The 27574-nt window shown below is 53.3% G+C and overlaps 7 protein-coding genes across 7 annotated transcripts; 4 read left to right on the top strand and 3 right to left on the bottom strand.

Annotated features, from left to right (window-relative positions):
- Positions 1-1855: 1855 nt before the first annotated feature.
- Positions 1856-3691, bottom strand: CGGC5_v008308 (Transcription factor BOA15; the record flags this gene model as incomplete). Its single annotated transcript, XM_032025843.1, has 5 exons — positions 1856-1896; positions 1948-2636; positions 2718-3445; positions 3503-3548; positions 3612-3691. The coding sequence occupies 5 exons, from the start codon at positions 3689-3691 to the stop codon at positions 1856-1858; spliced, it is 1584 nt and encodes a 527-aa protein (XP_031891875.1).
- Positions 3692-4560: 869 nt separating this feature from the next.
- Positions 4561-5647, top strand: CGGC5_v008307 (Short-chain dehydrogenase TIC 32; the record flags this gene model as incomplete). Its single annotated transcript, XM_032025832.1, has 2 exons — positions 4561-4942; positions 5001-5647. The coding sequence occupies 2 exons, from the start codon at positions 4561-4563 to the stop codon at positions 5645-5647; spliced, it is 1029 nt and encodes a 342-aa protein (XP_031891876.1).
- A 949-nt stretch (positions 5648-6596) lies between these two features.
- Positions 6597-8141, top strand: CGGC5_v008306 (putative FAD-linked oxidoreductase; the record flags this gene model as incomplete). Its single annotated transcript, XM_032025821.1, has 1 exon — positions 6597-8141. The coding sequence occupies one exon, from the start codon at positions 6597-6599 to the stop codon at positions 8139-8141; it is 1545 nt and encodes a 514-aa protein (XP_031891873.1).
- A 54-nt stretch (positions 8142-8195) lies between these two features.
- On the bottom strand, positions 8196-9679 carry CGGC5_v008305 (uncharacterized protein; the record flags this gene model as incomplete). Its single annotated transcript, XM_032025810.1, has 3 exons — positions 8196-8365; positions 8424-9311; positions 9361-9679. 3 exons carry the CDS (start codon positions 9677-9679, stop codon positions 8196-8198), a joined length of 1377 nt encoding a protein of 458 aa, XP_031891874.1.
- A 390-nt stretch (positions 9680-10069) lies between these two features.
- CGGC5_v008304 (putative transporter) lies at positions 10070-12179 on the top strand (the record flags this gene model as incomplete). The annotated part of the gene is made up of 12 exons (XM_032025799.2): positions 10070-10285; positions 10343-10434; positions 10493-10620; positions 10685-10839; positions 10887-10932; positions 10988-11243; positions 11317-11350; positions 11408-11658; positions 11710-11834; positions 11890-11943; positions 11998-12046; positions 12101-12179. 12 exons carry the CDS (start codon positions 10070-10072, stop codon positions 12177-12179), a joined length of 1485 nt encoding a protein of 494 aa, XP_031891871.2.
- A 1159-nt stretch (positions 12180-13338) lies between these two features.
- Positions 13339-16244, top strand: HSA32 (Protein HEAT-STRESS-ASSOCIATED 32; the record flags this gene model as incomplete). The annotated part of the gene is made up of 5 exons (XM_032025776.2): positions 13339-14499; positions 14551-14848; positions 15188-15455; positions 15512-15629; positions 15669-16244. 5 exons carry the CDS (start codon positions 13339-13341, stop codon positions 16242-16244), a joined length of 2421 nt encoding a protein of 806 aa, XP_031891869.2.
- Positions 16245-18534: 2290 nt separating this feature from the next.
- Positions 18535-20925, bottom strand: sqv-4 (UDP-glucose 6-dehydrogenase; the record flags this gene model as incomplete). The annotated part of the gene is made up of 3 exons (XM_032025754.2): positions 18535-19755; positions 19934-20382; positions 20664-20925. 3 exons carry the CDS (start codon positions 20923-20925, stop codon positions 18535-18537), a joined length of 1932 nt encoding a protein of 643 aa, XP_031891867.2.
- Positions 20926-27574: the final 6649 nt, after the last annotated feature.

The following is a 27574-nucleotide window of genomic DNA, read 5'->3' as shown; positions in this document are numbered from 1 at the left end:
GCTCATTTGCGTATTCGGATGCGGGTTCTCGGATCCGTCAACTGATTGACGACTCATCATGCCTATCGTCTCGTTGATTGAAGTTTACAATCGGTAGTCAACCCCGAGATTCAATATAAGTTAATTGAGTCAACACGCCTCGAACCTCCGCCAAGCCACCTTTCAACCACAAAGTTTGGTAACGGCGGTATCTGTAATATTATTCGGATGAGTTGTCCAGAAACCAGCCCCGCCAGTTCCAAACGTTCCCATATTCTGAACATGGTAATATTTGGGGCCAGTCGGAGCCGAATTCTTCAACTCAGGAGATCTCTGGCGAGTCAGTTTTGCGGGATGGCACGTCCCGAATGCAGCTGCTGGATGCTCACCTGATGCTCACTGCCCCTGTCAGTGTCATGAGAGTTTCGGCGAGCTTTCATAGACAACTGTAAATGCCCATGAACACCTCGGCGACGTTTAGGCTCTCTCGGCGACACGTGAAGAGGGTCGTCGTCAGCCCCTACAGCCCCGTTGGGCTGTAAAATGTCAGTGACCACGTCGTGTGTCATCGATATTCAAGTGCTGACCGACTCGCGGCCTCTCAAGGGTCGAGTGGGCCCTTTTGGATGCCTCCGCGGCACTATTGTCGCCCAAACTTGGTACGCCCAATCTCCCGATTCCAAGTTTCGAAGCGCAACTAGCCTTCAACAACTAACAACCTCCGTTCATCCGCAACCTCACAGATATATAACCCACGACGCACCATTTTCGAGCCACACTTATACAAATATTGGCCTTTTTGCTCGTTGAACGTTGAACGAAACTCAGCATGTGGAGCGTTCAAGGACTCCCTCACGACGCTGAGTCAGTATGCAATTTGGATGAGGTCAGCACCGACCACTTTTGGAGCAGTGCAAGCATCCCGCTCACGTGGGAAACAATCAACAGAGTTTACCGAAGAGCCCGCCTGCTCCATCACGGGAGATGTTGCACTGGAAGTTAAAATTGTGGCATTCTGTCAAGTTCACTCGACTCAGTCGAATGCAGGTGATCGGTTGAGATCCGTGATGGACCTTTCACACGTTTGTTTCCCCGGGCCCGCTCCCCGAGATCTTGACATATCCTCCGAAGGAGAGTTCCGCTGGACAACTCCGGAGCCCGGGCCACCGAAACACTTCGGCCGCGTTGCCCACCTTCCGTTGTGATCAACACAACGTTCGCCGAATCGGGATGCCAACTTTCCCACTCTGTCCCGGCAACAATAGTTGGCTTATCTGTTCAGTTGACTCAGGCTCCATGCCGCTGAGGGGAAAATATGTGGTGTTGGTGAACTTCCCGTGTCGATGTGTTGAAGCGGCCCCAATCAACTCAACTCCGAGACTCAAGACTGATATACTAATTTTCGGTGAGCTACTCACACTGCAATCGCGACCGCGTCATATGGGATTTTCTTTTTGGCCAAGCTAATGTGCAGTATAGGTCATGAACATTGCAATCGATTGAGCGTACCAAAAGTTGAAGTGACGTTGAAGACCAATTGAGGTTGAAGCGCTACACTCTTATCATGCAACCTCATCAGACGAACGCCCGCAGCCAAGGAACCCTGCAAGTCCAACTGTCGGTGCAAACTCAATCTAGGGTTTCCTTGGCATATATTCCGATCCCAAAGATCTGGATTGAAGTTGCGATTGTTTCAAATTCGTAGTGGTGTGGTCGATCGGTAACTTTCTTCAACACACGACTCAATCACTGCTGAAGGTTCACTGGGGGGCCCATGCCAAGAGGTTAAGAGAAAACAACTAAAGTTCTTTGACGTGAAAAGAAGCAAAACAACGGCTGATGGCATTTCTTGGCCGTCTTGGCATAGCATATCGCATTAATGCCCGCTCGAACTATTTAAGAAATGGAGACATTGAACTTTTGGCCGTCAGCTACGCGAATGTCACTTTTGAAGACAACGATACGCACCTGCCACCGTCCACCGCTGCGAAAGCAGTATCAAAGCTTCCATAGCCAATTGCAGAGTCGTGTCTGCGCCATCGGCAACATCGCCCTCGCGGACAAACCACTGGCATTCGGTCGCAATGTCGTACAGCACTTGGATCACAAGTGGGCTCAGACTATTGATGTCAATCGCGGCCTGCTGAATGACAAAGGTGGCGATCATTGGGCCGCGTGTTGAAATGATTTGCTTCAACCCGCGTATCGAAGCATTTTGCATGTCGCTTTCCTCTGGTAGTCTCTTCCCTCTGGCGCCGGGTTGGATGCATGCGTAGCCATGATACAAAGTCAGCCGTGCGACTGCACAGAGAGCTAGGTCGACAATCGCCGACCCGCCGTCCGTTGACTGAGAAAGGTGAGAATCGAGAGCGCCCAGCGTTGCCTCCAGCTGGAGTGCTTGATCCAGAGTTTCCTTCTGAATCACGGAGTCTTTTCGAGAGTTTCTATGCGCAAGCACTCGACCGAGTATGTGGGAAGCCTGGCAAGTTCGCGCAAAAGGGCCGATCTCCGAGTCGGTTGAGAAGCCTGTCGTGTAAAGCGGTTGGCTTGTTCCTATTGACCCGCGGAACCATTCCGTGTCCGATATAGGCAGTAATTCGCCTTGAACAGGCTCGGGGGTAGCAAGGGGAAATCCTGAGGGGCCAAGGTTTATGTAACTATCACGAGTTAGTTGCCTATAACTGTTTGTCTCTGCTCTGCGAAAATTCCAGGGCTCTGAATTTGTCCGATAAACATACCGCTCTAATATGGAAGTTGCCCACCATGTCCTTCGCTCCTCTTCCCAGTGAGTCCAAGTTGGAGGAATCTGGAAGAGTTGCGTGGCATTGTTACGATCATGCACCCCTCTCAAAAGGCCGAGCCGTGCAGCAAGACTAATCGTAAGGTAGGCGGTGGGACATATGCCGTGGCCAATCTCGTAGAGAGCTATGAGCACGAGAGACTGGAAAAGACGCATAGATGTGGGAATGATGACTTCCAACGCATTTGCAAATCTCCGAGCAGCTTGATAGATAGCTAATTCAGCAGCGGATTGATGCATATTATCAGCTGGGGTAGATCCCGATACAAGTTTCATGCAGAGCAGGAGTAGGGCCAATTCCGCCGAGACACCTGCTTCTAGGTCTTGCCTCACCTTCTTTCTACTGACGAATGGGAACCAGAGGTCAACAGAGCCGAAGTACGCTTCGCAGATAGCCATCATGTTGGGACCAAGAAGCTCGGAGATGTACGGGGGCACTTCCGATGTGCAGCGCAAGGCGTCGTGAGAGATCGGCTGGAACAAGTCTGCATCGAGGAAGAATGCAGTCGGAAAGTTGGAAGCAGATGGAGCTACAAATGTTGAAACTTCAGACGCCGAGGTTGGTGTTGTCATTGATGTGAACTGCATATCTTCCAAATCTTCCTGTGGCGAGCCATAGGCCTTGCGGCCGGCTGGGTACTGGCACTTCTTTCCGAGCCGAACGCACTTTAAGAAAGTATCATCAGCATCGACAATAGCTGATGAACCACTTCAAAGACATACTAGAGCACAGGAGGGAAGATCTTTCGGGCACTTCCTCTTGAGGCGCCTGAGCAGACATAAACGTTAGGCGTCCGTGGATGGCTCATCTAGCAGCCTTGTGAAGACTTACCTGCATTGACGGCATGATTGAGGTGCCCGTTCCGTTGGGCCATCCGAGTGGACATTTGTCTCAGAAAGGGAAGATGACATAGTTGCGACAGGGGCAAAAGAAAATTTCACGGGCAGGCAGTATGGCTTGCCCTCCTGGGCTTAGGGATTGGAGTGAAGTGAAGGTGTGGTGCGAGGTCCGCTGCTACGTCCGCTCATGCTTTTGGCATCGCTTATGAGATAAACGAGACGAGCATCGGGCAAACTCTTCCGCTTCATGTCAAACGGCCACAGCGAATGCGGGATAATGAGAGAGCGAGCTTTGTGAAACCTCAGTCTGACATGCAGAGAAAGCGGCCGTCGCCGGGCCGCCAACCACGTGTGGCATCTTTATCGGCGCAATCTCAAAGCCGCTGTGTTTCCTCCACTATTTCCGTGTTGCCTGCTGCGGAAAAGCGCATTCGGTGGTGCCTGAATCGGACATAAGCTCAAAAGTCCCTCGAAGGATCGGGACTAGCGACGCCTCCCAGGCTCGTTCCGCTAAGCCCTGTCGATTGCCCTATCCAAGAAAGTTGGAGCGGACAATTGGAAGCTCCTGGGCGGACATTTCAGTACGCCTTTGGCTTGAGAAAAGCCGCTTTCCCCGCATTTTTGGGCGGAAATTGTGAGGGCATCGCGGCGACGTGGTATCGACGATACCCATGAGCGGGCAATTGGGGATGCAAAATACGGAAAATTCAGCATGCATGACATGCAGTTGTTTCAAAATTCGAATGGAGTTAAGGGAGGGAAAAGGGAATCTCAAAGATATAAAAGAAGTCTGAATTCTCTGCATCGTGTCTTGAAAAACAGATCATCATCACACTCTTCACACATTCATACCAGCAAACTCCCCAGCAATCACAGTTTTCAAGTCACTATAAAGCAATTGATCAAATCTTATATCAAGAGTCTCATCATAAATCTTTGAAATGGACGCCTTCCACCCCTACGCTGATCTCTTCACCAACCCCAAGGGCCCTGGAGATGCCCGCCCCACCGCACTTCAAGTCATTGAGGATAGCAAGCTCGGCAACGAATGGACGGGTCGAGTCGTCCTCATTACCGGAGGCACTTCCGGACTCGGTCTTGAGACCGCCCGAGCGCTTCACACTGCCGGGGCCGACGTCTACATTACCGCTCGAGACTCCGCAAAGGCCAAGGGTGTCGTTGAAGAAATCACCAAGTCTTCCAAGGGTAACGGAAAGTTCGAGGTCATTGACATGAACTTGAGCTCCCTCGACTCTGTCAAGAAGGCTGCGCAGGCTTTCTTGGACAGATCAACGAAGCTCAACGTGCTTATCAACAACGCTGGTAGGTTCCACCACTGAAAGTCACTATTGCCGTTGAGAAATGCTAATTCTTTCCGCAGGCATCATGGCAGTCCCTGAGCCAACCAAGACCAAGGATGGCTTCGACGAACAATTCGGCGTCAACCATCTGGCCCACTTCACCTTTACCACATTGCTTCTCCCGATCCTCATCAACAGCAGCACACCTGAGTTCAACTCCCGCGTCGTAGCCATCACCTCCTCAGGCCACAGATTCTCTCCCATCAGATTTGACGACTACAACTTCACCAAGGGCGAGTACAACCCTTGGCTCGCATACGGCCAGTCCAAGACTGGCAACATTTGGATGTCCAACTACATCGACCGCGTCTACGGTCCCCGCGGAGTGCACTCCGTGAGCGTCCAGCCTGGAATCTGCACGACTCCTCTCCACGTGCACATCGACCCTGCGCAGGCTGAGACTTGGCAGTCAGACCCGGCGGTCGCAGCTGGCATTAAGACGCCGGAGCAGGGCGCCGCGACGCCTACTTGGGCTGCGATTGCTGACGTCTGGGAGGGCAAGGGCGGGAAGTATTTGTTTGACGTCGCTCTGGGTGGTCCAGCAGCCGCTGAGACTGCAATGTCAATGGCTGATCACGGATATGGGCCCCATGCTTTTGATGAGGGGGGAGAGAATAAGCTATGGGACCTTAGCTTGAAGCTTACTGGTGTCAAGCTAGAAGTTTAGATTTTCTTGGCATGCTTTGTATGATATAGAGGCTCTAGTTTTGTTTCATCTCTTGCGGGTTGCTTTGATAGACTGGTTTCCTATGTTCAATAGCAAAATACTACTCTATGTTATTCAACAGTTCCACTAAGAATAGGCTTGCGGACGAAAGCGCACCTTTGACTTTCCACTGAGGTAGTACTGATTCCAACTTCCGCCGATGAAGGACATTCGAAACCCGAAGTAGTCACTAAGTCATTAAGTTATTGTCAATTTCTTATTCATTTGTTGTGAAAAGTCTCTGAGTTGTCGGTTGAAGTGTCTCAATTGCCGACGTAGCGTCACATTGGCGTAAAGTAGCGCAGAGCAGCCGGTGGGATATGCATGAACGTACCATTTCACGCAGGCTTTCATAAATACATGCGCTTTTAATCAGAAATGAATGACTCTAGCACCAGCGTCCAATAAAAATAGCGCACGAAATATCCATGAGTTCATCACACCCAACCGTACTAAGCATTACTCGATATCTTACGAGACACCTCGAACAGACAACAATCCAGTATCCACCCAACGTGCTTGCTTGAAGTGATTCGAAACCAAGACTGCTTGCGAATGATCATTTGTATTCGTCGGCCTCGGAAGCCAAAACTCGAGAAGATGCGAACCGGTCGGGTTGCTCGGCCTACGAAAGCACCGGAGTTTACGGATCAGTGCCCTTGCGGTAGTTGAATTGAGTTTGATTGCTAGACCGAGCCACTCGGGTTACCTTAGCTCAACTCTTGTGCGCGTGCAACCCGGTGGGAGACGTTTAAAATGCGGGGGATTCGCCGTTCAACACTGTTCTGATCTCTGCTTCTTCTTCGCTTCATTTGGACCTCACATCATTGTTTGTCCAACGTCAATGTGTGGGATGATGTGGAGCACCCTGGCCCAACAAATGCGCCACACATTACTGTTAGGCTTCATAATGTCAGTACTGCTCGCAGTAGAAGGCGTTGCCTCCTCGACCGCTGGTGATGTTTGTTCGGCTCTTGCTACGACATTACCAGCCGAGGCGTTCCTGGCGCCGAACACAACCGGATACCAAGCTATCAAAGATAACTACTGGAGCCAAACTGCCGGCAGCCTGAGCCCGATTTGCATCACTCGTCCCAAAGACGCACAGCAGGTGGCATCCATCGTCAAGATACTGTCTTCCTCCGGCAAAGATGTCCGACTAGCCATCAAGAGCGGAGGTCATGGCTCATCGCCGGGTTGGTCAAACACCGACGGTGGCGTCCTTATCTCGCTTGACTTGATCAACGGGACCCAAAATGTGGCCGACAAAGGCCATGCTGTCGTGGGAACCGGTGCACGTTGGGTGGATGTGTACAAAACATTGGAAGCCGAGAAGGTGACAGTCATAGGGGGCCGGTTCTCAGCAATCGGTGTTGGCGGCCTTCTCGTCGGAGGCGGTCTCAGCTACTTCAGCGGGTTACACGGACTCGCATGCGACAACGTCCTCAACTATGAGGTTGTTCTTGCCGACGGAACTATCGCCAACGTCAATCAAACGTCCGAGCCTGACCTCTTCCGCGCACTCAAGGGCGGCGGTAACCAATTTGGCATTGTGACGCGCTTCACTCTCAAGACCTATCCTCTCGAGTCGCAGATATGGGGCGGCATTCTGTCCTTCTCCATCGACAAAGCTGAAGAGGTCTTCAACGCTACGCAGACCTTCAGTGCGAAGTACGACCCCAATTCACACATCTACCTCAGCATGGGAGGCGGCGCAAATCCACAGTTGTCCTTCCTCAACGTGTACGTCTTTTACAACGGCCCCTCTCCACCTGCTGGGGACACCAGCCCCTTCGCCCCTTTCTACGCGGCCAAGCCTATGGCAGACAGCACCACCGCACAGAGTTATTCGGCCCTCATTGCATCAAACAACAATGGAAATCTGCCTCTCAAGCGCTGGCTGATCGGTGGCCACACGTTCCCGAACCTTGAGGCGCCGCATGGGGGTAGCCTTTACCTCAAGCACTGGCAGAATTTCCGTGACAAAGCCAACGCCACGGCGGCCGGGGACGTAGGTCTGCTCTTCTCCATGGCACTTGTCCCAGTTCCCGCCCGCGTCATGAGCGCGGGCGAGAATGTGACGGGCGTCAAAAATGTGATGGGTCTCGAGCCAGACGCTGGCGACACTGCGTGGATCGACTACTCACTCGCATGGGGAGAGGCGAAAGACGACGCGAAGATGTTCGGGTTCGCCGAAGAAATGAGCAAGGAGGGTGATTCGATGGCGACGACCTCTGCCCCCGGCGTGCTCAGTTCGAATGCTGTTACTGGATCTGCAGCCGTCAAGAACGCAGACTTCTATCGGACGAACCCAAGGTACATGAACTATGCACTGCTGAATCAACCTGTGCAGGCGAGCTACGGCCAGGAGAGTCAAAAGTTCTTGCGGGATGTGCAGAAGCGATATGATCCAGCTGGTCTGTGGAGGCGGGACGGCGGGTTTCTATGGGATTGATGGAATTGCCTTGGTTAAAGCTGTTTACAAAGACCGTGTAGTAGATAACCATACTTAGAAATCGACGTTCTCAACCACTTCCCGACGTAGTATCTCTGCATCCTCAGGTAGAAGGAACCCTGACTTCACCTGTTCATTGATAGCACGTCCTGCAACTGATTGATAGTTTCCTACAGATCCATACAAGTTTCGAAGCTTCTTCTCACCAAACGGCCATTCAGAACCTATTTCAATCAGATTCAGTCGAGCGACTTTTTAGAAACGACCGTGCGAATGACTTACCCCAGTACCAATTTGGTCTCCCTTTCGGGGTCGCCGCGACGACTCTGGCAAGCGGCGCTTCCATGTGCACCGTCCGAACGCCCCCAACAGCATTGCCATGCTCATCCCGCAAGATTTCGTCGCTATCTTCAATTGTGTATATAGTCGAGCTTGGTGGCGGGGGAATGGCGACCTCACCAGTCCATTTCTCGATCATATCAAAGATAGCATGGTAAATGAAAGAATTCGCAAAGGTGCTCCAATTCGCACCGTGAAGTTCAGCAACAGACCAGCGCTCAAGCTCGCGATCAGACGCATATCTTGATTCCCTATGGGCCATGCCGGCCACTTCATACAGTCGGAATGCGTCGCTGTCAGGTCTCCGATGCTTCGTGCCTCTCATTTGCCCGCTTACTCCGCAAGGTAGTCTCACCGAGAGGAACTCTGCCTCGCCTAGGAGCTCAATGATCTTTGCGCCGGGGACATCAGGAAGGGCGCTGCCGCCTGACTGACAAGGAATGAACGCATCGAACGGCAGGTTCCCGTCGGGTAGACGCAAGTTAGAGGAATGAGTGATGAAGCGTCTGGTGAGCCCCCCGGTCTGTGATAGTCCGGTCAACACTACACGAGTAGCCGTCAAACCCAGGTCACCCGAGCGAAGTGCATGAGAGGCTTGGGTTATGATTCCGGGCGATTGTGTCGTTGCTGGCCACCATTGAGCTTTGAATGTGTCGTACGCATCTCGGAGCAACTCTTTGGTAGCAGACGCCACGAAAGGAATCATTTCCCGAAACTCGTCTGACAAGGGGCTCGGAACGAAGTGCATGTCCTTGTAACGCGAAGGATTTTCACGCTTGATGTTGCCGAGGGCCGAAGGAGCTTGAGGGTCGACCTCTAGCCAAGCATGGCCTCGGAAGCCGTCAGCGGTGCCAAAAACAGCAGGATTCAGGTAGCTTACCGTTACGCATCAACCAACGATTAATATGTCTCCAGATACTGGTTCCACCCCACAAGTGTGAAGGCTCTAAGACTACAAAGCCGGTGAAGTCGGAGTTGCTTGCTGGGCAGCGGAGAAGCAGGCGGGTGCAGTACGACTCGCCAGCCGCAGTGCCGCTCATGAGATATTCGCGACTCGTATAGTTATACTCTCCGAGAAGATCCACATGGTATGGCTCAACAATAACGGCGTGAGAAGTTACCGTTTCGGGAAGAAACTTGATTTTCGGCAACCCAACGATGGCCTCAGCCACTGGCTGGTCAGTCTTGGTGGCCAACATGACGTGTCGGAGGAAGCTGAAAAGATCGCAGACCTGGCTGTTTGTCAGAGGGTTTCAAACCAGAAGCCAGTAGAGCTATCTGAATTATCTTATATGTCCTTCGGCGTATATGTCGATATGCATCGCGTCTTGCCGCCGACAAGATCCCGTGACAGACGACTTACACAAGCGGCCGATAGTGTCACATGACACAAGTTCCGACATAGTCGGTCATCATCACAGCCAATGAATTAGACCCACCAGAGATTGCCGATTGAGTCGGACTCCGTTACCTCGGAGTCTCTACAGGTTAAAGTACCAGGGAAGACATTTCTTAAAGATGATCACCCCAGACTGAATGGAAGGGCCGTTCGAATCTTGGCGTTCCCTAACAATCTTCTGTTGTTCAAGATGTCTGCCCATATCCACGACCATCAACCCCACGCAAAAGACAAGGATCAATCCGGCAGCCATGTCGAAATTGATATCGTAAATGGTCAATCTTCTAATATGAAGGTGTACGGAATCTCCGAGTTGACAAACATCACGGAAGAGGAGAACAAGCACGCGAAGAGAAAAATTGACCGGATCATGCTTCCCCTGATGGGTCTCTGCTACGTCTTTTCTGTACGCCCATTCTGGAGCATCTAATCCTGCGACAATGAGCTGATTTCGTCATGGCAGTTTCTTGACAAGACGCTTCTCAATTACGCCTCCATCTTCGGAATAAAGGAGGCACTGAAGCTGGAAGGCACCGACTACAGCTGGCTGGGGAGGTTGGTGCTGTAAAGTCCTCGTAACTGGACGATCGCATTTGGCTTACATTGTTTCCAGCATCTTTTACATAGGTTACATGTTCGGATCCATGATGTGGTCCAAGATTGTGCATCGTTGGCCCCAGCATGTTGGCAAGTTCGTCTCCGGCGCTGTGTGCATCTGGTCTATAATCGTTCTCTTGACCCGTAAGAATGATTCCCGATCTATCCTTTTTGGGTGTATCATGTGCTGATGGTCAATGGAATACAGCTCTTTGCTTCAATTTTGCGGGAATCATGACTGTTCGGTTTTTCTTGGGTCTCATGGAGTCAATCATCGGGCCAGTCTTCGTCATCATCACTAGCAATTGGTGGACACGACCGGAGCAGGCATTCAGAACTGCATTTTGGTTGGGAGGCACACCAGTCAGTTGGAAACCATAAGTTTCAAGACACAAGGACTAATAATACAGGTCGGAAATTTCCTCGGAGGAATCTTGAGTTACGCCTTGGGCACAAGTCAGTTGCCCCTGCATCTGTACGGCATGCATCTAAGCTGACTGCTCGCTTCTAGTCCATGGGTCGATCGCAACATGGAAGATTTTCTTTATCTCTTTTGGTTCCTTGAGCTTTGCATTTTCGCTTGTTCTCATGTACTTCATGCCTGACCATCAAGCCAATGCAAGGTGGCTGAGTGAGAGGGAAAGGAAAGTAGCCATCGAGCGAGTAAGAGAAAACCAGACTGTCACATCTAACAACCAATGGAAGTGGGATCAATTTTGGGAGGCTCTGAGAGACCCGCAGACGGTGTTCTTTTTTGCCACAGCAATGTGAGTAGTCTCGGTGCAACTCTACTTATTGACTGGCGTCAAGTTGAGTTTCTGACACCCTCACGTTGCTTAGGGGAAACACCATGCCATCGACCTTTGCTAGCCAGGTAAGATCTCAAGCTCAATGACCCTCATTCTGGAATCCAAATTGACGTATCTTTCAGTTCTCCAGCCAGATTGTCAAAGGCTTTGGTTTCTCTACTATCGCTACGACAATGATTTCAACCTGCCCCGCAGCTGCCATCCAGCTTGGCTCCTTCCTCTTCTTTTCTTGGCTCGCGTCTCGTCGGAAGAACATTCGACTTCTTCTGTCAATAGTTGTTTCAGTGCCGCCTCTCATTGGGGCTTCTCTGCTCCACGCACTTCCAAACTCAAATAGAGCCGGCCGACTCGCGGGCTACTATCTCACTTACACGTAAGCCTAATCCTGGTATCGAAAGCGACGCTCAACTTAACTCGAACACAGACACAGCATGTCATTTACGCTCAATGCGGGTCTCATGGCATCAAACTACGCAGGTAACACGAAGAAGTCGACTGCGTCGGCAATTGTGTTTGCGGGTTGGGCTGCTGGTCTAATCGCAGGTCCTCGTAAGTAAGCCCGGGAGATTGAGAACAAGAACCCGATCAACTGATGATGCGACAGAATTCTTTTTGGAGAGCGAGGCTCCGATATACAACATGGCTTTCAAAATGTTGAGTGGGTGACCCGTGCTTTTCGTTGACTTGAGCTCATCTCATCTGAACAAATTAGTGGTCTGCTACGCTCTCATGATCGTGGTGCCGATCTGCCAGATTTCCTGGTACAGACGCGAAAACTCACGGCGTCAGAAATGGGCTGAACAACAGAACTTTAGCGTCTTACCTGGAGCACGGCCTGATTTTACGGATAAGACGGACTTCGAGCAATCGGAGACCTTTAGGTATGCCATGTAGTGGCCCGTGGAAAATAGGTCAGTAGTACAGACAATCAATTATTCACTGCAAGATGCCACGTGATGTTACACGATGGTTTCGCTGATGAAGGACTCAATCCTTATTCGTACTGTTACGTCCCCTTAGCCATCATCCTCTGTAGCGTCCTAATCATGGTTCCTCACTTTGTTCCTACCATCTTTCCCACCGGTGTTGTTCTCGTCGATGGTATTTGACTATTCGCCTGGCGATGTGTACTCTAGTATCAGTCCAGATAGGAATCAACACTTATTGAAATTGTCTGCTCGCTCAGCAGAGCACACGCTGCATATACATTGACGACATATGACCGTGTCTCGCTCAAAGTCAAAGTAGCAATAAAATCGATTAATGAACCATTGATGGTTTGACTTGGCTTGTCGTTTATCAAAAACAAGTTCTTCTAGTTAACTATAGACTCTCTGAGTGTCACGAGGACCGGCTACTCGCAAACGTATCAACCAGGATGACCCCGCTGATTAGCCACGGGACATGAGAGGCATAGCGCGTGCGGGGGCGGAGGTCATAGGAGCTATTAATACCGACCGTGTTCGCTCCCTGATTGTTCGTCACACATGATTCATCTTTTGGCAGCCGACAACAAGCGACCTACGAGGAACAACAAGTTCCTTGAAATTGATCAATGCCACAAAACACTGTTGCATCTGTATCTTGAGGACTCTGGGCCAAAAGAGTATCTCGATAATCGTTCTCTTTCATAGCTAGTGAAATATCATTTTCACTACACAACAATGACCATCGTGAGGAAAAGCCCACACGTCGGTAGGTTCTCTTGAAAGAGAAGTCCACGACGTTAGCTGACATTAGCGTAGCATGCTATACGTGCAAGACACGTAAGGTTCGCTGCACTAAGGCCGGTTGTTCAACATTATATACAGAAGCAGATAAGCCTTCGACATGCTCCAATTGCAAAAGGCTGGGATTCCAATGCCAGTGGCGGGCACCAGAGCCTGGCGAGGATTATGATCCGCCACCAAAACGAAGGCGGACGATTGGTCAACGTCGGCAGAAATCGCGAACCGCAGAGAACGGGCCCCTGTCCTCAGTTGATCCCTCGCCAGGTGTGACGGAAGCGAACAACGAGAACAATACACCCGTGTTCAAACAACCGACATCGACGATGACGCGAGACCAACCTTCAGGAGACGTTGACCGTGTATCTCGTCAGTCTCCTAGCACTCCGAACAGTCATTCCACCACTCTTGGGTTGGACCTCAGCTTCGAGGCCGATTGTTTCGGTTTCGATCTTGCAGGCGAGAGCTTCGATGACTTCTTCCCTTTCCCAGCTTCTGCGGGTTTGGCAGATTTCACGGGTGTCGACTCCGCTGCTGTTTGGCAGTCTGCGGGGGACAAGCCCGGCCCTCTTCTTGCTGAGCCCTCTGTTCAGAGCCATGGCGAGGTGTCGGACGTCATCAACGACGACAACCGCCACTTAATCCAACATTACTTAGAGGTCATCAAGGGCTACTCCAAAGTAGACGACCGCGCGAAAGAGTCCAGCAATCTGTTCGTCTCGGCGTTCACGCAGTCGCTCACATTTCCACCTCTTCTCTATGCTATACTGGCTTTCTCGGCCTCCCACCTCTCAATCAATGACCCGACTTTTTGCGATGGAGCCTCCAGATTCAACCAGCTGGCCGAGGAAACCTTTTGTCAATACAGAGAGACTCATGCAAAAGAGATTGCAAGTCTTCTCTCAGCCCTTTTCATCCGGATCAAACAGCTGCATGTCATGGGTGGCAGTATGGACGCTCTCTTCGATCTCATGACGGAGGTTGTCGAAATTGTATCGACCAAAGAATGCGAAAGGGCGCTAGCTGACCCAAACAGTCTCGTCCGACGAATAGTCCTTCGTCTCGCTCTGCTAGACGCGCGCGGTACATGCTTTCGATTGGGACGTGGTAAGCTTGTAAGAGCTCTCGAAAGAATACCTGCTTTGTCGTTCCTTTTCGCTTTCAACACCTCCGTCGTCTCTACTCCGTCTTATAGCCTACTTCGAGCAGACATTCTCCGCCACAGAATTGGTGAGATTGATGCTAGACTTCACGATCAACTCGAGGCAGAGTTTGCCAGTAGCGCGCCTGTAAGAACTGCGGAGATCAAGTTACTCTACGAGAACATTCGGAGGGAGCTTGAGCGCTGCGACCGTGATAGCCCTCGGTCGACGGGAGCCCAGGCTTCTGATATCTCAACGAATGAGGTTCTTGGCACAGCCGAGTACAACTATCATATAATTTCATCGGCTCTGCACTCAGCCATTTTATACCTCTCACAAGTCTACGTAAGTCAACTCCTATGTTACTCTGGATGAGTCCGTTCTCACGTGGTGTAGCCGATGCCAATCTTTGACGTAAATCAATCAATATCCAACATCCTCCGGCATCAACTCAGGATCCAACACGACCCATCGCGAGCCAACTCGCCGCCGTCCATCCTGCCTTCCTCGATGTTCTTAGCCGGCTTGTCTACCACGGACCCCATATACCGTGACTGGGTCATCAAAACGTTGCGAGAGGCAGAACCTTGGGGTGTTTACATCAAGAAGATGAGATTGCTTCTGGAGGCAATTCACACCATGCAAGCTGGCGGAAAGAAGGTTCATATTTGTGACGCCATGGATCAGGTCACTGGTAGGTTCTTGATGTAGCTTATGTTAAGTAATCCTTCGGACTCGCACCATCACCTCGATCACTTACGTATATTATCTCGGTCACCGAACGGTCTTCGAGAATATGTGGTTCTCATGTGACACATCGAATGCCAGAATGTGATGTCATCTCGAGCTCAGATCTACGTGTCCCCGAGAAGACAGTTACTTAAGGCAGCACTTGTAAGATGGCTGAACAGGCAAAAACAGGAACCTTTATTCATAGTTAAAACACCATATCTTTGAATTTAAAAGCAAGCGGATTGAAATACCCCATAGCCCCAAACCTCAATCATGGCCTACGGCGTTGCATCCCGATTAGCCAGCCGAGCGGCTCTCCGACCGGCCGCATCCGCCCTCCGCACGGCATCAGCAGCCTCCGCCCCGCTTACCCGGTCTTTCACGGCATCGACCCCGGCAGCCTCCACAGCCGCCGCGCGACCAAAGGTCATGCTTGAAGATGAGAACGGCTACGGTTTCATCAGGCACAACCCGCGGGACCCCAAGCCCCGCACAAAGTCGGTGACGGAGATCCGAGGTCCTTACTACTCGGTCATGGGCAAGCGATATCTTGAAGATGTTCTCGAGACGTGAGTGCACCCCCGACGTACCTCATGAAGGTTCTGTATCTCACACTCACTCCCAGGATGGGTCATTATGTGGATGGCCTCAAATTCGCCGGCGGCTCCTTCTCCCTATTCCCAGAGGACAAACTTAAGGAACTCATCGATCTCGCCCACCACCACGACGTCTACGTCTCCACGGTGCGTACCATCCCCAATTCGACCTAACAAAACCGTCAGGGCGGTTGGATCGAGCACGTCCTAACCCAATCCGCCCCCCTAACCGCCGTCGACCGCTACCTCGAAACCTGCAAACGCCTCGGCTTCGACGTCATCGAGCTCTCCACCGGCTTCCTCTCCCTCCCGCCGTCCGACTGGCTGCGCCTCGTCGAGCGCGTGCAGTCCTTCAACCTCACCCCCAAGCCCGAGATCGGGATCCAGTTCGGCGCCGGCGGCGACACTTCATCCGCCGGCCTCGAGAGCATGGGCAGCCAGTCCGACCCTTCCAAGCTCGTCGACCTCGGCAAGCGCTTCATCGACATGGGCGTCGAGCGCATCATGATCGAGAGCGAGGGCATCACCGAGAACGTCGCGTCCTGGCGGACGGACGTGATCCAGAAGATCCTGTGGGACCTGCCGATGGAGAAGGTCATGTTCGAGGCGGCGGACCCGGCGGTGTTTAACTGGTATGTGAGGGAGTTTGGGGTTGATGTGAATCTGTTTGTGGATCACTCGCAGATTGTGCAGTTGAGCGGGTTGAGGGCTGGGATTTGGGGGATGGCGGACACGTTTGGGAAGATTACTACTTTCCGATGAACGAAATCCAATCTTGAAGGGTTCTTCTCAAATACTCTCCCAGGTTAAGGAAGTTTCGTAGTGAGAGATTCCGCAGCAGTATTCTCCGATGATACTGCCGTAAAAGTTTAATCAAGCGTGTTTTTGAGCTACTAAGAGCTGCCTGAAAGCTTGCTGCCAGTCGAAGGTATTACCTCAGATTCGGCTCACCATAATCCGAATAATGCGGGCAGCTCGCGGCCGCACATGCGTTTGATTTTCGAAACCGAAGCTGAGGAAATAAAGCCGTTCACGATGTTGAAGTCGCAGACGGCAGAATCCAGCCGTCCCCCCATCGTGTGCGTATATCGAGACCAACGAGTCCACGCGGCCGCCGACTGGTGATAGTTTCAACCCCCAAAACGCCCCGCCTTGCACTCCTCCACCCTCATGAGATTCCTATCATGCAAAATTTGGCGCTCAAAAACAGTAGGAATGTGTGCAATAAGCATACGCGTTCACGCCCATCAAACCTCCCATCCGGCAGTCCTCTCCCGAGCCCGGTGCGGTATCGCTAACCACACCAAAAGGCCTCGTCATCACGCCTCCCCTCCCGTTCCGTGTTATCCGGCGCCTCACCCGACCACCCGGCCCCGACCGCCGCCTTCCGCCCATCCGTCGACCGGCCAGGCTCCCACAAAGTGAACCCCGGTCCCGACTCGGCCAACCCCAAACCCCCTTTTCCTCCCATTCTCCATTGTAGAGAAGTTCCAGACGCCCATCGCACAGGAATCTAGACCTGTTCCATGCTCCAACTTCCAGCGGAGCCGCCTCACTCACTCCAAACAACCCACACCTCGGCATATCACGATCTCATCTGCACACCCTTCGCTGCACTACAACAGAAACGTCCCCCTCAGGGTCTCACAGTCGTTCGAGACGGTGGATTTCCGTTACATACAAACCCTTTCCAGTGGCTCCCCCCGTAGGAAAAAATTCCAGAACGGAGCTAAAGGACCTTCGCTCAGGGGCTAAAATCAGGCCAAGCTTTCTCGGTCCGCCAATGTACTTGGCGCACTCACCCCGGGGGGGACAAGAAAGAAAAGTCGCGACATCAGGCTTAATGACGTAGCGACCAGATGAACATAAGAGGAAAATGTAGATAAAACGCGAAAAAAAAAAGGCCCAAATAGGACCACAAACATGGCACGATGGGCCCCCAATCCAACCCAATATCCTGCGATCGAATCATGCCCGCCAATAGGAACCCGTCGGAGCATCTAACCGGAGTCGAGGAGCCTCCGTCTGTAACAACCGCGCAAATTGAAATCGAAATGAGCCGCCGTTTTACTACCACTACACCACCAAAAAAAATCTAATCAATCACATACACCCATCCAGATTGAAACAAACCACCCCAAGAGATCATCGTCATCCATCCTTCAATTCCCCCAATCCACCATCGGTTCTCCCAATTCGCCCCCAAACCCATCATCCGTCCCCTTCGGATGAAGAAAAGAACATTCTTCCAGGAATTCAATCCCCCAAAATCCCGCGTATTGCTCCTCCTCCCATCGCAGTGGAACCCCGGACCACCGTTGCGAAATTGTCACACCCGAGTTTATTCAAATAGAGTTGGGCAACGTCCCCACCCTCATCCAACTTCAGATAAATTACCACACCTTGGCGACCGCAACAGGGGACCGTCCGTTTGTCAAAAGCCCGCACAGTCTGCGACGGGGGCGTGACGCGCAATCACCCCGCGGCAGGCCTGAGTGGATTTTCTTAGGCTCGGCAAGAGAATTGCCGACAGGAGATCCTCGTCGAGCTGGCTCGTAAGCTGCTGACTGAGTTGTGGTGACGGATGCGAAAAAACATGTTTTTACGGCTTATCTTGGTTGGTGATGGCTTCACGTACGTTAATAGGCACAATCCTTCATCACTTCAAGGGCCCATGGATCAGAGTTTTTAGAACATGTATGTTGGGTATATTTATCCCAGTATCAGCGAAAGCTTTCCTGCTCTACCTCTCGGCAGTTTTTGTGTAAAGGCCAGAATTACAAAGGTGGCTAGACCCAAAATGTTTCTCCAGCGTGGGGAAGTGAAAGCGAATGGTCTAGAGAATCCAAAAGTCGGTTCCCTAGACATGAAGAAATAATAATATACGCCACCCATTGCCCGTTGCCCTTTCCTGAACGCCTTACTGTGCAGCATAGTACTCATTTAATGTACGTGCGGCCGTGAATGCTTGTAAACATGCAAAGCATCTCCCATGTCGCTCCCGACTCCGCTTCTCTTGATCCGTATGCAGTGACGCCACGTGAGCTAGAGCTCAGATGACGAGTCCCTTGCCGATGCCCTGTACTGTGAAGCCCAGCTTTTCAAGCTCAGGTCCGGAGACGACGTTACGTCCGTCAAGCACAAGGCGAGGGCGCTTCATGACAGAGGCGGTCCACTCCCAGTCGATGGGGTCGCCGAGGTCTTCACTCGCGGCGTCGAAGTTGCAGCCCTTGCAGTTTTCGGGGCAGGCGTTCTCGGGCTTCATGCGCTTGAGGGGGTCGACGGGAGTGTGCGACGCTCCGCGAGAAACGAACTTCTCAAGCTCGACGACGTCCATCTCAGACAAGGGCGCCTCCTTGATGAAGGTAGCAGCCTCCTCCTTGGAAGCCTCGTTGCTGCTCCACATGGAAGAGCGGCGAGCAGAAGCCTGGGCCTTCTTGGGGTAGCGGAAGTGGTACCAAGGGGTCAGAATGCACATGGCGCTGGAGCCGTGGACAGTCTCGCGCCACGTGGAGCGGACCTTGACGCGATCCAGAACGCGCTGGTCCTTGATAGAGTGGCGAACCTCATCCATGACCTCGACGGGGTCGCAACCGGGGTCGAAGATGGCGATCTCGCTGGGCATCTCGTGGGCGAGCTCCGCAATAATGTGAACAGCAATGCTGTTACGGGTGTCGTTGGTGTTCTCCTTGAAGGCGAAACCAAGAATGGCAACCTTCTTGCCGCGGAGGTTGCCGTTCAGAGCGCGGTGGACCTTCTGAGCGAAGCGCTCACGCTGGTACTTGTTGATATCAAGGACACCCATCCAGTAGTCGGCAACGGTGTCCAAGTGAAGAGTGCGAGCCATGTAGGTCAAGTTGAGGATATCCTTCTCAAAGCAAGAGCCACCAAAACCGACACCAGCGTGGAGGAACTTCTTGCCCAGGCGAGAGTCGGCGCCAATACCCTGGCTAATCTCCGAGACATCGGCACCGAGCTCTTCGCAAAGGGCGCTGATGCTGTTGATGCTGCTGATACGCTGAGCCAGCATGGCGTTGGCAACCAGCTTCGTCAGCTCGCTGGACCAGGTGTTCACGGTCAGAATCTTGGACTCGGGGACCCAGGAAGCGTAGACGCCCTTCAGAGCGTTGGCAGCACGAATGCCAGCAGGAGTCGTAGAGCTGCCGATGAGCATGCGGTCGGGGTGCATGAGGTCGCGAACGGCCGTTCCCTCGGCAAGGAACTCCGGGTTGGAGACAATCTCGAATTCGGCATCGGGCTGGTATTGGGCCATCTGTTCCGAAATTAGTCACTGTCCCAAACTTTCCTGCATCGTGCTCCCTTGCGGCTCTGTCCCGAGAACCCGGCTTGTGGGGGGAAATCCGAATGCTGTGCCGCAAGGGGCTGACTGGCGCCCATTACAATCGCACGTGGGAAAAGCAACTTGTTCATGTCATCACCGGTGTACTTACAATCTCCTTGATCATGCGGGCAGTTCCCGTAGGAACGGTGCTCTTCTCGACAATAACAGCGCCGGGTCTAGCGTACTTGGCCACGGTTTCGCTGGCACCCTCGAGAGCGCTCAGATCGGCGGTGTAGCCAGCTCCGAGACCGTACGTCTTGGTGGGCGTGTTGACGCAAATGAGGACAATGTCGGCCTCACCAATGCAGCGCTGAACGTCGGTGGTGAAAACAAGGTTGGGCTTGCGGGAGCCGAGCTTAAGGGACTTGCCAATGGCGGGGAGGAAGGCGGTCGTCTCGTTGGTGCCATCGCGGGCAATGCGAACAATCTTCGGGAGGCCGGCCTCGTGGATGGGAAGGTGAGGAGAGTTCCACGCAGCAATGCGGTCGGAGTTGAGGTCGACAACGTTGACAGTCAGGTCGGGGTTGTGGAGAGCTACCAGAGCAGCAGTTGGGCCACCTGCGAATGTGGTTAGCTCGATCTTGACTCAGTCGAATTCGAGTTGTCGATTTGACGACGACATAGAAGCGGCTGTGTGTGTAAGTCGCTGGCGCGGCTGCTCGCGGCTTAGACTCGCAAAGCTCATGATGATGACTACAGCCACTGGAGATGCGCTGCAGATGCAGAGCAGTCCTTGTGTGCAAGGACCTAGCGTAGCCAGGATGGAGGGTCGACGAGAGTCATGTTAGGGCAAAAGAAAGGAGAGTGAAGCTGACAGCTGCCACCCGTGCGTTACTTACCAACGAAACCAGCACCAACGAAGCAGATGTTCTTGACGTCCATGGGAGGAAGAGGCTCGAGGTCGGCAGAGCTCGTTGTCGCGTTCTTCAGCTCAGGGCTGCGAGGTCTGGAGGCGGGAGGAGAAGAGTTGGGGGTGCCGGTGCCCGAACCGGCATCAGAGTGGCCCGGGGTGCCGTCGGCGGGTGATTGGGAAACCATGCTGCCGATGGTTGAAGACGAATCTGCGGTGACGAGGCCTGCGCGCGCGAAGCTGGCAGCCATCGATTAACTAGCTCTGCTGGTCAGAGCCGTCGGCGGATGCAAAGGGCAAACGGGTTGTGTTTCCCGAATGGCTGATGGTAACGACTGGCGTTGTGTGCGAGACGAGGCGGCGGTGGTGTGTTGTTGATTTTGTGTTTCCGAAGAGGAAACCGGTGGATTAGAGAGGCTTTTGTGTAGACGTCGATGTTGTTTGGGACTGGAAAGCCAGGTGTGCGGGCGGATATTCCGGTCTAAGTGAAACGAGCGGAATGATGATTGACGTTGGGTGATTGGGCTGTCTATTTGAGGCGGCGAGAGTGCCCTTTTTGAGTGTGGAGAGCTGGTGCTGGGGATTGATGAAGTCCTGCGGACCAGGTGTGTTGCGGATAGGAGGAGAAACCGGTCTGGTCTGAATCCCTGGTCGATGCCTGAGAGGGGAGGGGGGGGTTCAGGAAGAGAGAGAAAAAAGCGAGACGGGTTTCTGAAAAGTCGAGGAGCTGATTTCCCTTGCTTGGCTTGGCAATCGATCTTTGCTTCCTTTTTAAAGTGGCTTCTCAGACGGGGTCTCTCGCTCTGGTGAATTGAGGGACGTGAGTGACGGCCGGAGCAAATTCACTGGACTGGGCGGGAATCGGGAGAGTGGGTGCGGCGGGTATTGTACGTATTGGCGTATGTAGACGTAAGACGCGGTACAGCCAATGTAGTAGACGTGGGAGCGAAAGTGGGATTGAACAGTGACACTAACGCTCAAACCGGGTTCACATGGAGGTGGCGCCCGTTGTAAGAGGTTGTAGATGCTGATCTGGATCTGGAGCTGGAGGTAGCGAGCGATGCGGCCGGAGAGGTGAGATCAATGTCTTGCGCGCCCGAGGTGAATTCGAAGGGAAGGGCGGGATGTCCGGGTTTAAAGTGTTGTTGATTGATGCGCCTGAAAGGTGGGCAAAAAAAGAAGAACAGTTCAGGAGGGAGGCGTGGAGCGAGCGGCAGGTTTATTGAACCCGGGGAACCATTCAATCTCCAACGAACGTGACGGAATAGTAGCAAAAGCAGCAAGCAGGTGGACGTCTGGACGAGTACACGCGGGTAACAGCAAGCAACGAAGCGGGCTGGGTGGCAGTGGGAGAGAGTGGGCAAGGCCACAGGGGCTCTTTCTTGATATATCCTCAAGGTCTTGGCTCTTCTTATTTTTGCCTGCGTCCCTCCTTCTCGACGGTGCACTCGGCGCTTTGCAGAGTGTACCTACCGTATTGCTGTAGTACTACGAATAGCACGCAGTAAAGTACTCTGTAGGAGAGTAAGTACCTTATTCAGTGTACGGAGCAGATACTGTGGGTTGCGGGCCTGGGACCGCTGAATTGGACGGTGGGAAAGGAGACGGGGGACGGGATGGGATGGTTTAGGATGGGATGGGCAGTGGACAGGATGGGACGGGGAACGCAAGTGGATTGGATGGGCGGGTGAGAATGAGGGCGCATGGCATGGAGAGAGAAGGAGATAGGCATAGCCATGGGCATCAGATCCTTGTTCGACGAAGCAGGAGGGGAGGAGCAATTCGCATCCCATCCCCAGTGATCCCAGAGACCAGACCAGTTGGCCACTGAGATTCGATCATTGGGAAGAGGGAACCAGGACAGGGGAGAGGGAACGGCCGGGGGGTGGTGGCCAGGAACTGAGGACTGGGACTGGGACTGGGACTGGGACTGGGACTGAGACTGGGTCCGGGTTGATGGGCTTTTCCACTCCCAGAATAGTGAAAGTCATATGGGCAGTCATTCAATGTGAGGTGAGGTACCTGACGGATACTCCATGCATCCATACAGCTTGCAACTGCTGCGTGGCAGTGACTGACTGACGGTGACGACGACTCCTGATGACTGAGGAAAGCCTGCCTTCAATGCCTCGCCTGCCTTGTGTTGATGACAGACTCAAGGAAACAGTACGGAGATACACGAAGGTGAGATGTTCTTACCCAGACATGCTATGGAACAATCAGGCAGGTACTTGGCCATGTGGAAGGAAGAAGCCAAAAGAAAGAAACAAAAGTGCAACTGCAATGTGTTCGGTACGTATCTCGGGAAGAAAAAGACGAAATGCAAGAGCAGCCGCCTCGGTGATTTGCGATGTGCGCACCTTTCGCCTTGGAGACTCTTGGCCTTATCGCACGGCAACGTTTCCACCGCCTGAAGCTTGGCACTCGGTACGGCAGCCGTGTCGAACCCAGCACACCTTCTTTTTCTTTGCCTTGCATCAGTAGCAGCACGGAAGGATGAATTGTCAAAAATAAAAAAGAATGAGCCCAGGGATGGCAGCCGATAGGCACGCATGCATGTACTGCAGCTGGATATCAAAGTACATACATACATTGCGGCTGTCATCTATCGTCAGGTACAGTCACAGACACCAGGCGACAGCATCGTACGCTGTGGCCACTGGGCAGGGCAGCAAGGAAAAAAGAACACGCACGCGGGGGTCTCCGGATGGCTGCGGCTCCTGCGACGATGGCGGGATGCCCCGGACACTTGCAGCATCACGTACAATGAGGATGGCGTGGAAGGGAGGAGTTGCGTGTCCTCCGTTTTGAAGTCGAGGGGCTCAGGGCCTGAGTGTAGGACGAACGACGGGAAGGGCTTGGTCCGGTCCCTGAAGTCGAGCTTGGCTTTTGGGGGGTCTGGCGATGATCATTCTGTGCTGCTTGCAAAGGGGTGGAACGCCTCGTTGCATCTGCCGGTAATACCTGTTTGGCCCAACAGAGTACTGCCTTTTCATCATCATCATGAAGTTGCATGCTGCTGCAGATGGATGCAAAAGGCTGGCTCGATACCACCGACTATCAAAGGCGTCAAACCTGCGGTGTAAATCTGGCCCCAAACGTGCAGCTAATTGACTAATGACAAGACTTCCATTACGCGGTCCCATGTTTCCAAAATGAAAAAGAAAATGACGGCGAGGGGGAAAACGCAGCCAAAATTCAAAACGGACCGGCGGGACGGCAGCATAGCACCCCAACTGAGACTGCAACAAGTCTGCAAGTACCTCACACTGCACTCACATTGCACGACATGTTCCTCCCGCTGGGCTCCAGTTTCCCCAAATTCGCAGTGGCTCCAGCAGTCCCAGCCGTGATATTGCCCTCTCTCTTGGTGCCCCGTCCGTTGTTGGGGGGCCATGGCATGGTACATGGCTCCATCAGCCGTCACCGGTGCCGGAGCATGTACCACCGCACAACATTGGAGACTTGGAGATTGGAGATTGGGGCTTCTTTACAGGGACAGAGCACAGTGCCTGCCAAACTAAGCTCAAGCTCAGCAGGAAGCGTGGAATTTAGCGGCAGTTACGGATACACACTACTCCTGTAAGAAGACTGCTGCAACATGCTGCTGGGGACACACAACAACACGGCGTGTTCGATGTTGTACTTGTTTCTGTACGTGTACTTAGACTCTGCATGTACGTATCCTCGGTACCGTCGTCGGCCTCTCGTCGCTACCGCTGCCGCGTCCCAGCAAGCAATCACCAAATTGGCGCTAGCAAGGCAGCGTCAGCATGGCAGGCCTGGCAGCAAGGGGTCTCGTTCTGTCTTAGCCTGCCCGCCTGTGCTATCTGGCCTTCTGTGACATCATCCGAGAGGGTTCTCGACTTCCTCAGCGAAATGTCTCTGCATCAGAAGACCTTTGCGAGACAGCGCTTATTCTTAAAGCCGCCGCAGAGGCAAGGGCCTGTATGTTCCAGCGGTGCATTGGTGCCCGAGCTGCTGCTTCTGCTGCTGCTGCAGGAGAAGGAGCACATCAGAAGAAACTAAAGAGGCAAGGGGAAAGAAGGAACATGAGCAAGTGAAGGTGTGAGACACGCTGATCCGGAGCCAAGTCCACAAGCTTAAACCGCCTCCGACAAGCTCACCTGCCATGTCTTGTCAACGCCAATGTCAAGTCAGTGTCAGTTGAGGAAGGCAGATTGATACCAACATGAACTTGCCCAAACACAGGCTGGTCGGCTATCACGTCTATTGACTTTATCCGTCTCGCTCAGGAAGTGCCACTGCTCATCACTCCACCATCGCAACCTAACGACTCGTTCTCTGCGAGTCCGCATGGCTAATACCAATACCGACCCAACCAGACCCCACCGCCGCCGGGAGCTGTCCATTGTATGCGCTGGTCGGTAATCGTGTGGTCCCGGGTCCCCAACAAGGCCAAGGAAACTCACCTCGCGCACGTCGGTCGGCCTCATCTCTCACGAGGCCTTGGCTACATGCTCGTCGTTGGATCCTACTCGTGTTCTGTGCGTTGTTCTTCCGCTGGCCCCTCCCGCCGCCCGCTCATATCCACCCTCTTTCTTCGGCTTCATTATCGTCATCGACACCACGGACCACAACGTACCCGTAACGAATTCCCGCGTGGCCTGCTCGTCGTCAGATACGGCACCTGCAAAGAGGAAAAAGACAAGGGACACAAAAGACGGTGCCTGACACGGTGGCCCGCATACTGCCGTCGTGTACTCGTACCGCTCGCATACTGTGCCTACCTTGCCCTCGTCTCATCAGCCTTTGGCTTGTCTCCAGCGCCTCAGAATTAAGGTAGTGGACTGGGGATCTGTCTGACACGCTCGCTGATCGCCATCATCCGTTTACTGCGGTGTTTTACCCATACAGCCCGCAGAGGGGTCATCCCGACCCTGCTGACCCTCAGCCGCCTGACAATGGAAGCCTCCAAGCCAGCGGAAGCCTCATCCATAGTGCTACGGACGACTGCCGGTAATGCCCTATCATGGCCACTCAGAGGCTGAATAGGCGTCCGTTCCAGGGGATGCTCCTCGCGCCGGCGGACGGGATTGGTCAGCTGAGACACGAAGCTCACGAACCACTCTCGAGTCGCCCTCCTTGCCTCCTCCCTCCCACCAGAAAGCCTCCACCCCTCTCCTCCCGCCTTCCTCCTCCATCGGAGTGGCGGAATCCAGGAGATGAGGGACGGGGGTTTGGACGGGGACCTCATTACGGGTGCAATCACAACATCAGCTTGGCCTTTTAGAGGTACCTTACTTCAACTGCTCTACAAAGTACCTCCGGATGAGAAACGTCCAGTGGTCACTTGAAGCTGATCGCCTAGAGCCGGACCAATTCTGAGCCTCCAATCGATAACGCTCTCAGGGGTATGCATAGTCTGTAAAACGGCGCCACGAACCGCACACTCTGAAGATGACCCCGGACATCCAGCCGAGGCGAGCGAGCCAGATGCGTCGATGCATCGGAGGGGCAAAAAAACAGAATGATATGAATTGTGAGGCTCCTTGAGCCAAACCGTCTCGCACATATTAGTTGAGGCGACAGGACGGGAGAATGGTGGCGCGACGGCAAAACCACACCGTTCCCTGCTGACGCCATGCACACTGCAGGGCTAGCAAAGAGAAGCAAAGACGCCGCGCGCGATCTTCAGGCACGAGACATGCTTGACCACGCTGGCGAGACCATTGAACAATTGCCGCAGCGCGGGGACGCCACAGAGCGTGCCTGTTGGCTCGGTCTTGTCCCACACGGCAGCACAATGCGTAGGCTGAGTCTAGGGAACGAACGGCAGCGTGGGCGAGAGACAGAGCTTTACCTTTGCACGAATACAGAGGCCACAAAGAGGTCTCACTCAGCAGCTGGTTGACATATGCTGCGCAGGGGCAGGTGTCACTCATCAGCACAGAGGGAAATCGGAGGAGCCGCCAGCCACAGACATAGACACAGGAACAGACACAGCACATCAGCACTGCCGTCCGTCACAGTCAGAGTTGAAACTCAGATCTGCCCCCCCCATCCACTGACGTGCTTTTGTGCGCACCCAATCGGGAAACTCAATTGCAGAGGGCAAAAATATTGCTGTGGGTATCGATCCGGACGAGTCCGTTTCGCTGACGAGGAGATCCCCGTTAGATCGATAAGGTATGTTGGCAGGCGGGATCGAAGTCTGCTCTCGACCTTCTTTTTCGACGCTGAACCTTGGCGCCGGTACGGTGAAGGGAACCGTTATTCTCCGCTAGACAGGGGGTCTTGGCTCGCTCTCTGTCTGTCTGTTCATGTTTGTTGGAGCTGTCAAGTTCTGGCCTGCTCGCTAGTAGCCGAAGCTGCCGTGGAGGAATGGCCAGACTGTGCGATAGCTACACGGCGCGGCGGTAAGCCATGCCAAGAGGGAAGAAGCAAGCAGCTCGTGCTGTTCGTCCCGAAAGCTGAGCTGATGAAGGGTACATCAAACACGGAGAGCGTGCGAGATGTCAATATGCGGTGGAAGGGAGGGAGACACATGCACACACACACACACACAGACATACACACAAGTACTCACCATCCAGCCGCTGTGGTGTACGGATCGGATGCAGAATGTACGGCAGGGCAAAGAAGAGGTACCTTTTCGCCTCCAGAACCTGGTGCAGCCAGCGGACCGCCAAGCTGGCACCAAGAGCGGAGAGACGCAGGTTCCCACCCGGACCAGCCTCGACCCCTGTCACTGCTGACGACGCCTCGTTGATTACAGGCTCGGCGAGGTGGATCGTGGGCACTGGAGAACAGGACTTCGGATTCGAGAAGAGAGGGAGGAGGGTTGGGAGCCGCTCGCTTTCACGCTTTTGCCTTTGGTCTCCGTGGGGTGTTGCGAGTTATGCCGAGCGTCTCGCTGGAATACGCCTGTTCAGGTTT

This window comes from Colletotrichum fructicola (genome assembly GCF_000319635.2).
Source record: "Colletotrichum fructicola Nara gc5 chromosome Unknown KSG_Nara_v1_contig04, whole genome shotgun sequence".
Taxonomy (NCBI): Eukaryota; Fungi; Ascomycota; class Sordariomycetes; order Glomerellales; family Glomerellaceae; genus Colletotrichum; species Colletotrichum fructicola.
This window is presented reverse-complemented; position numbering and strand designations above follow the sequence as displayed.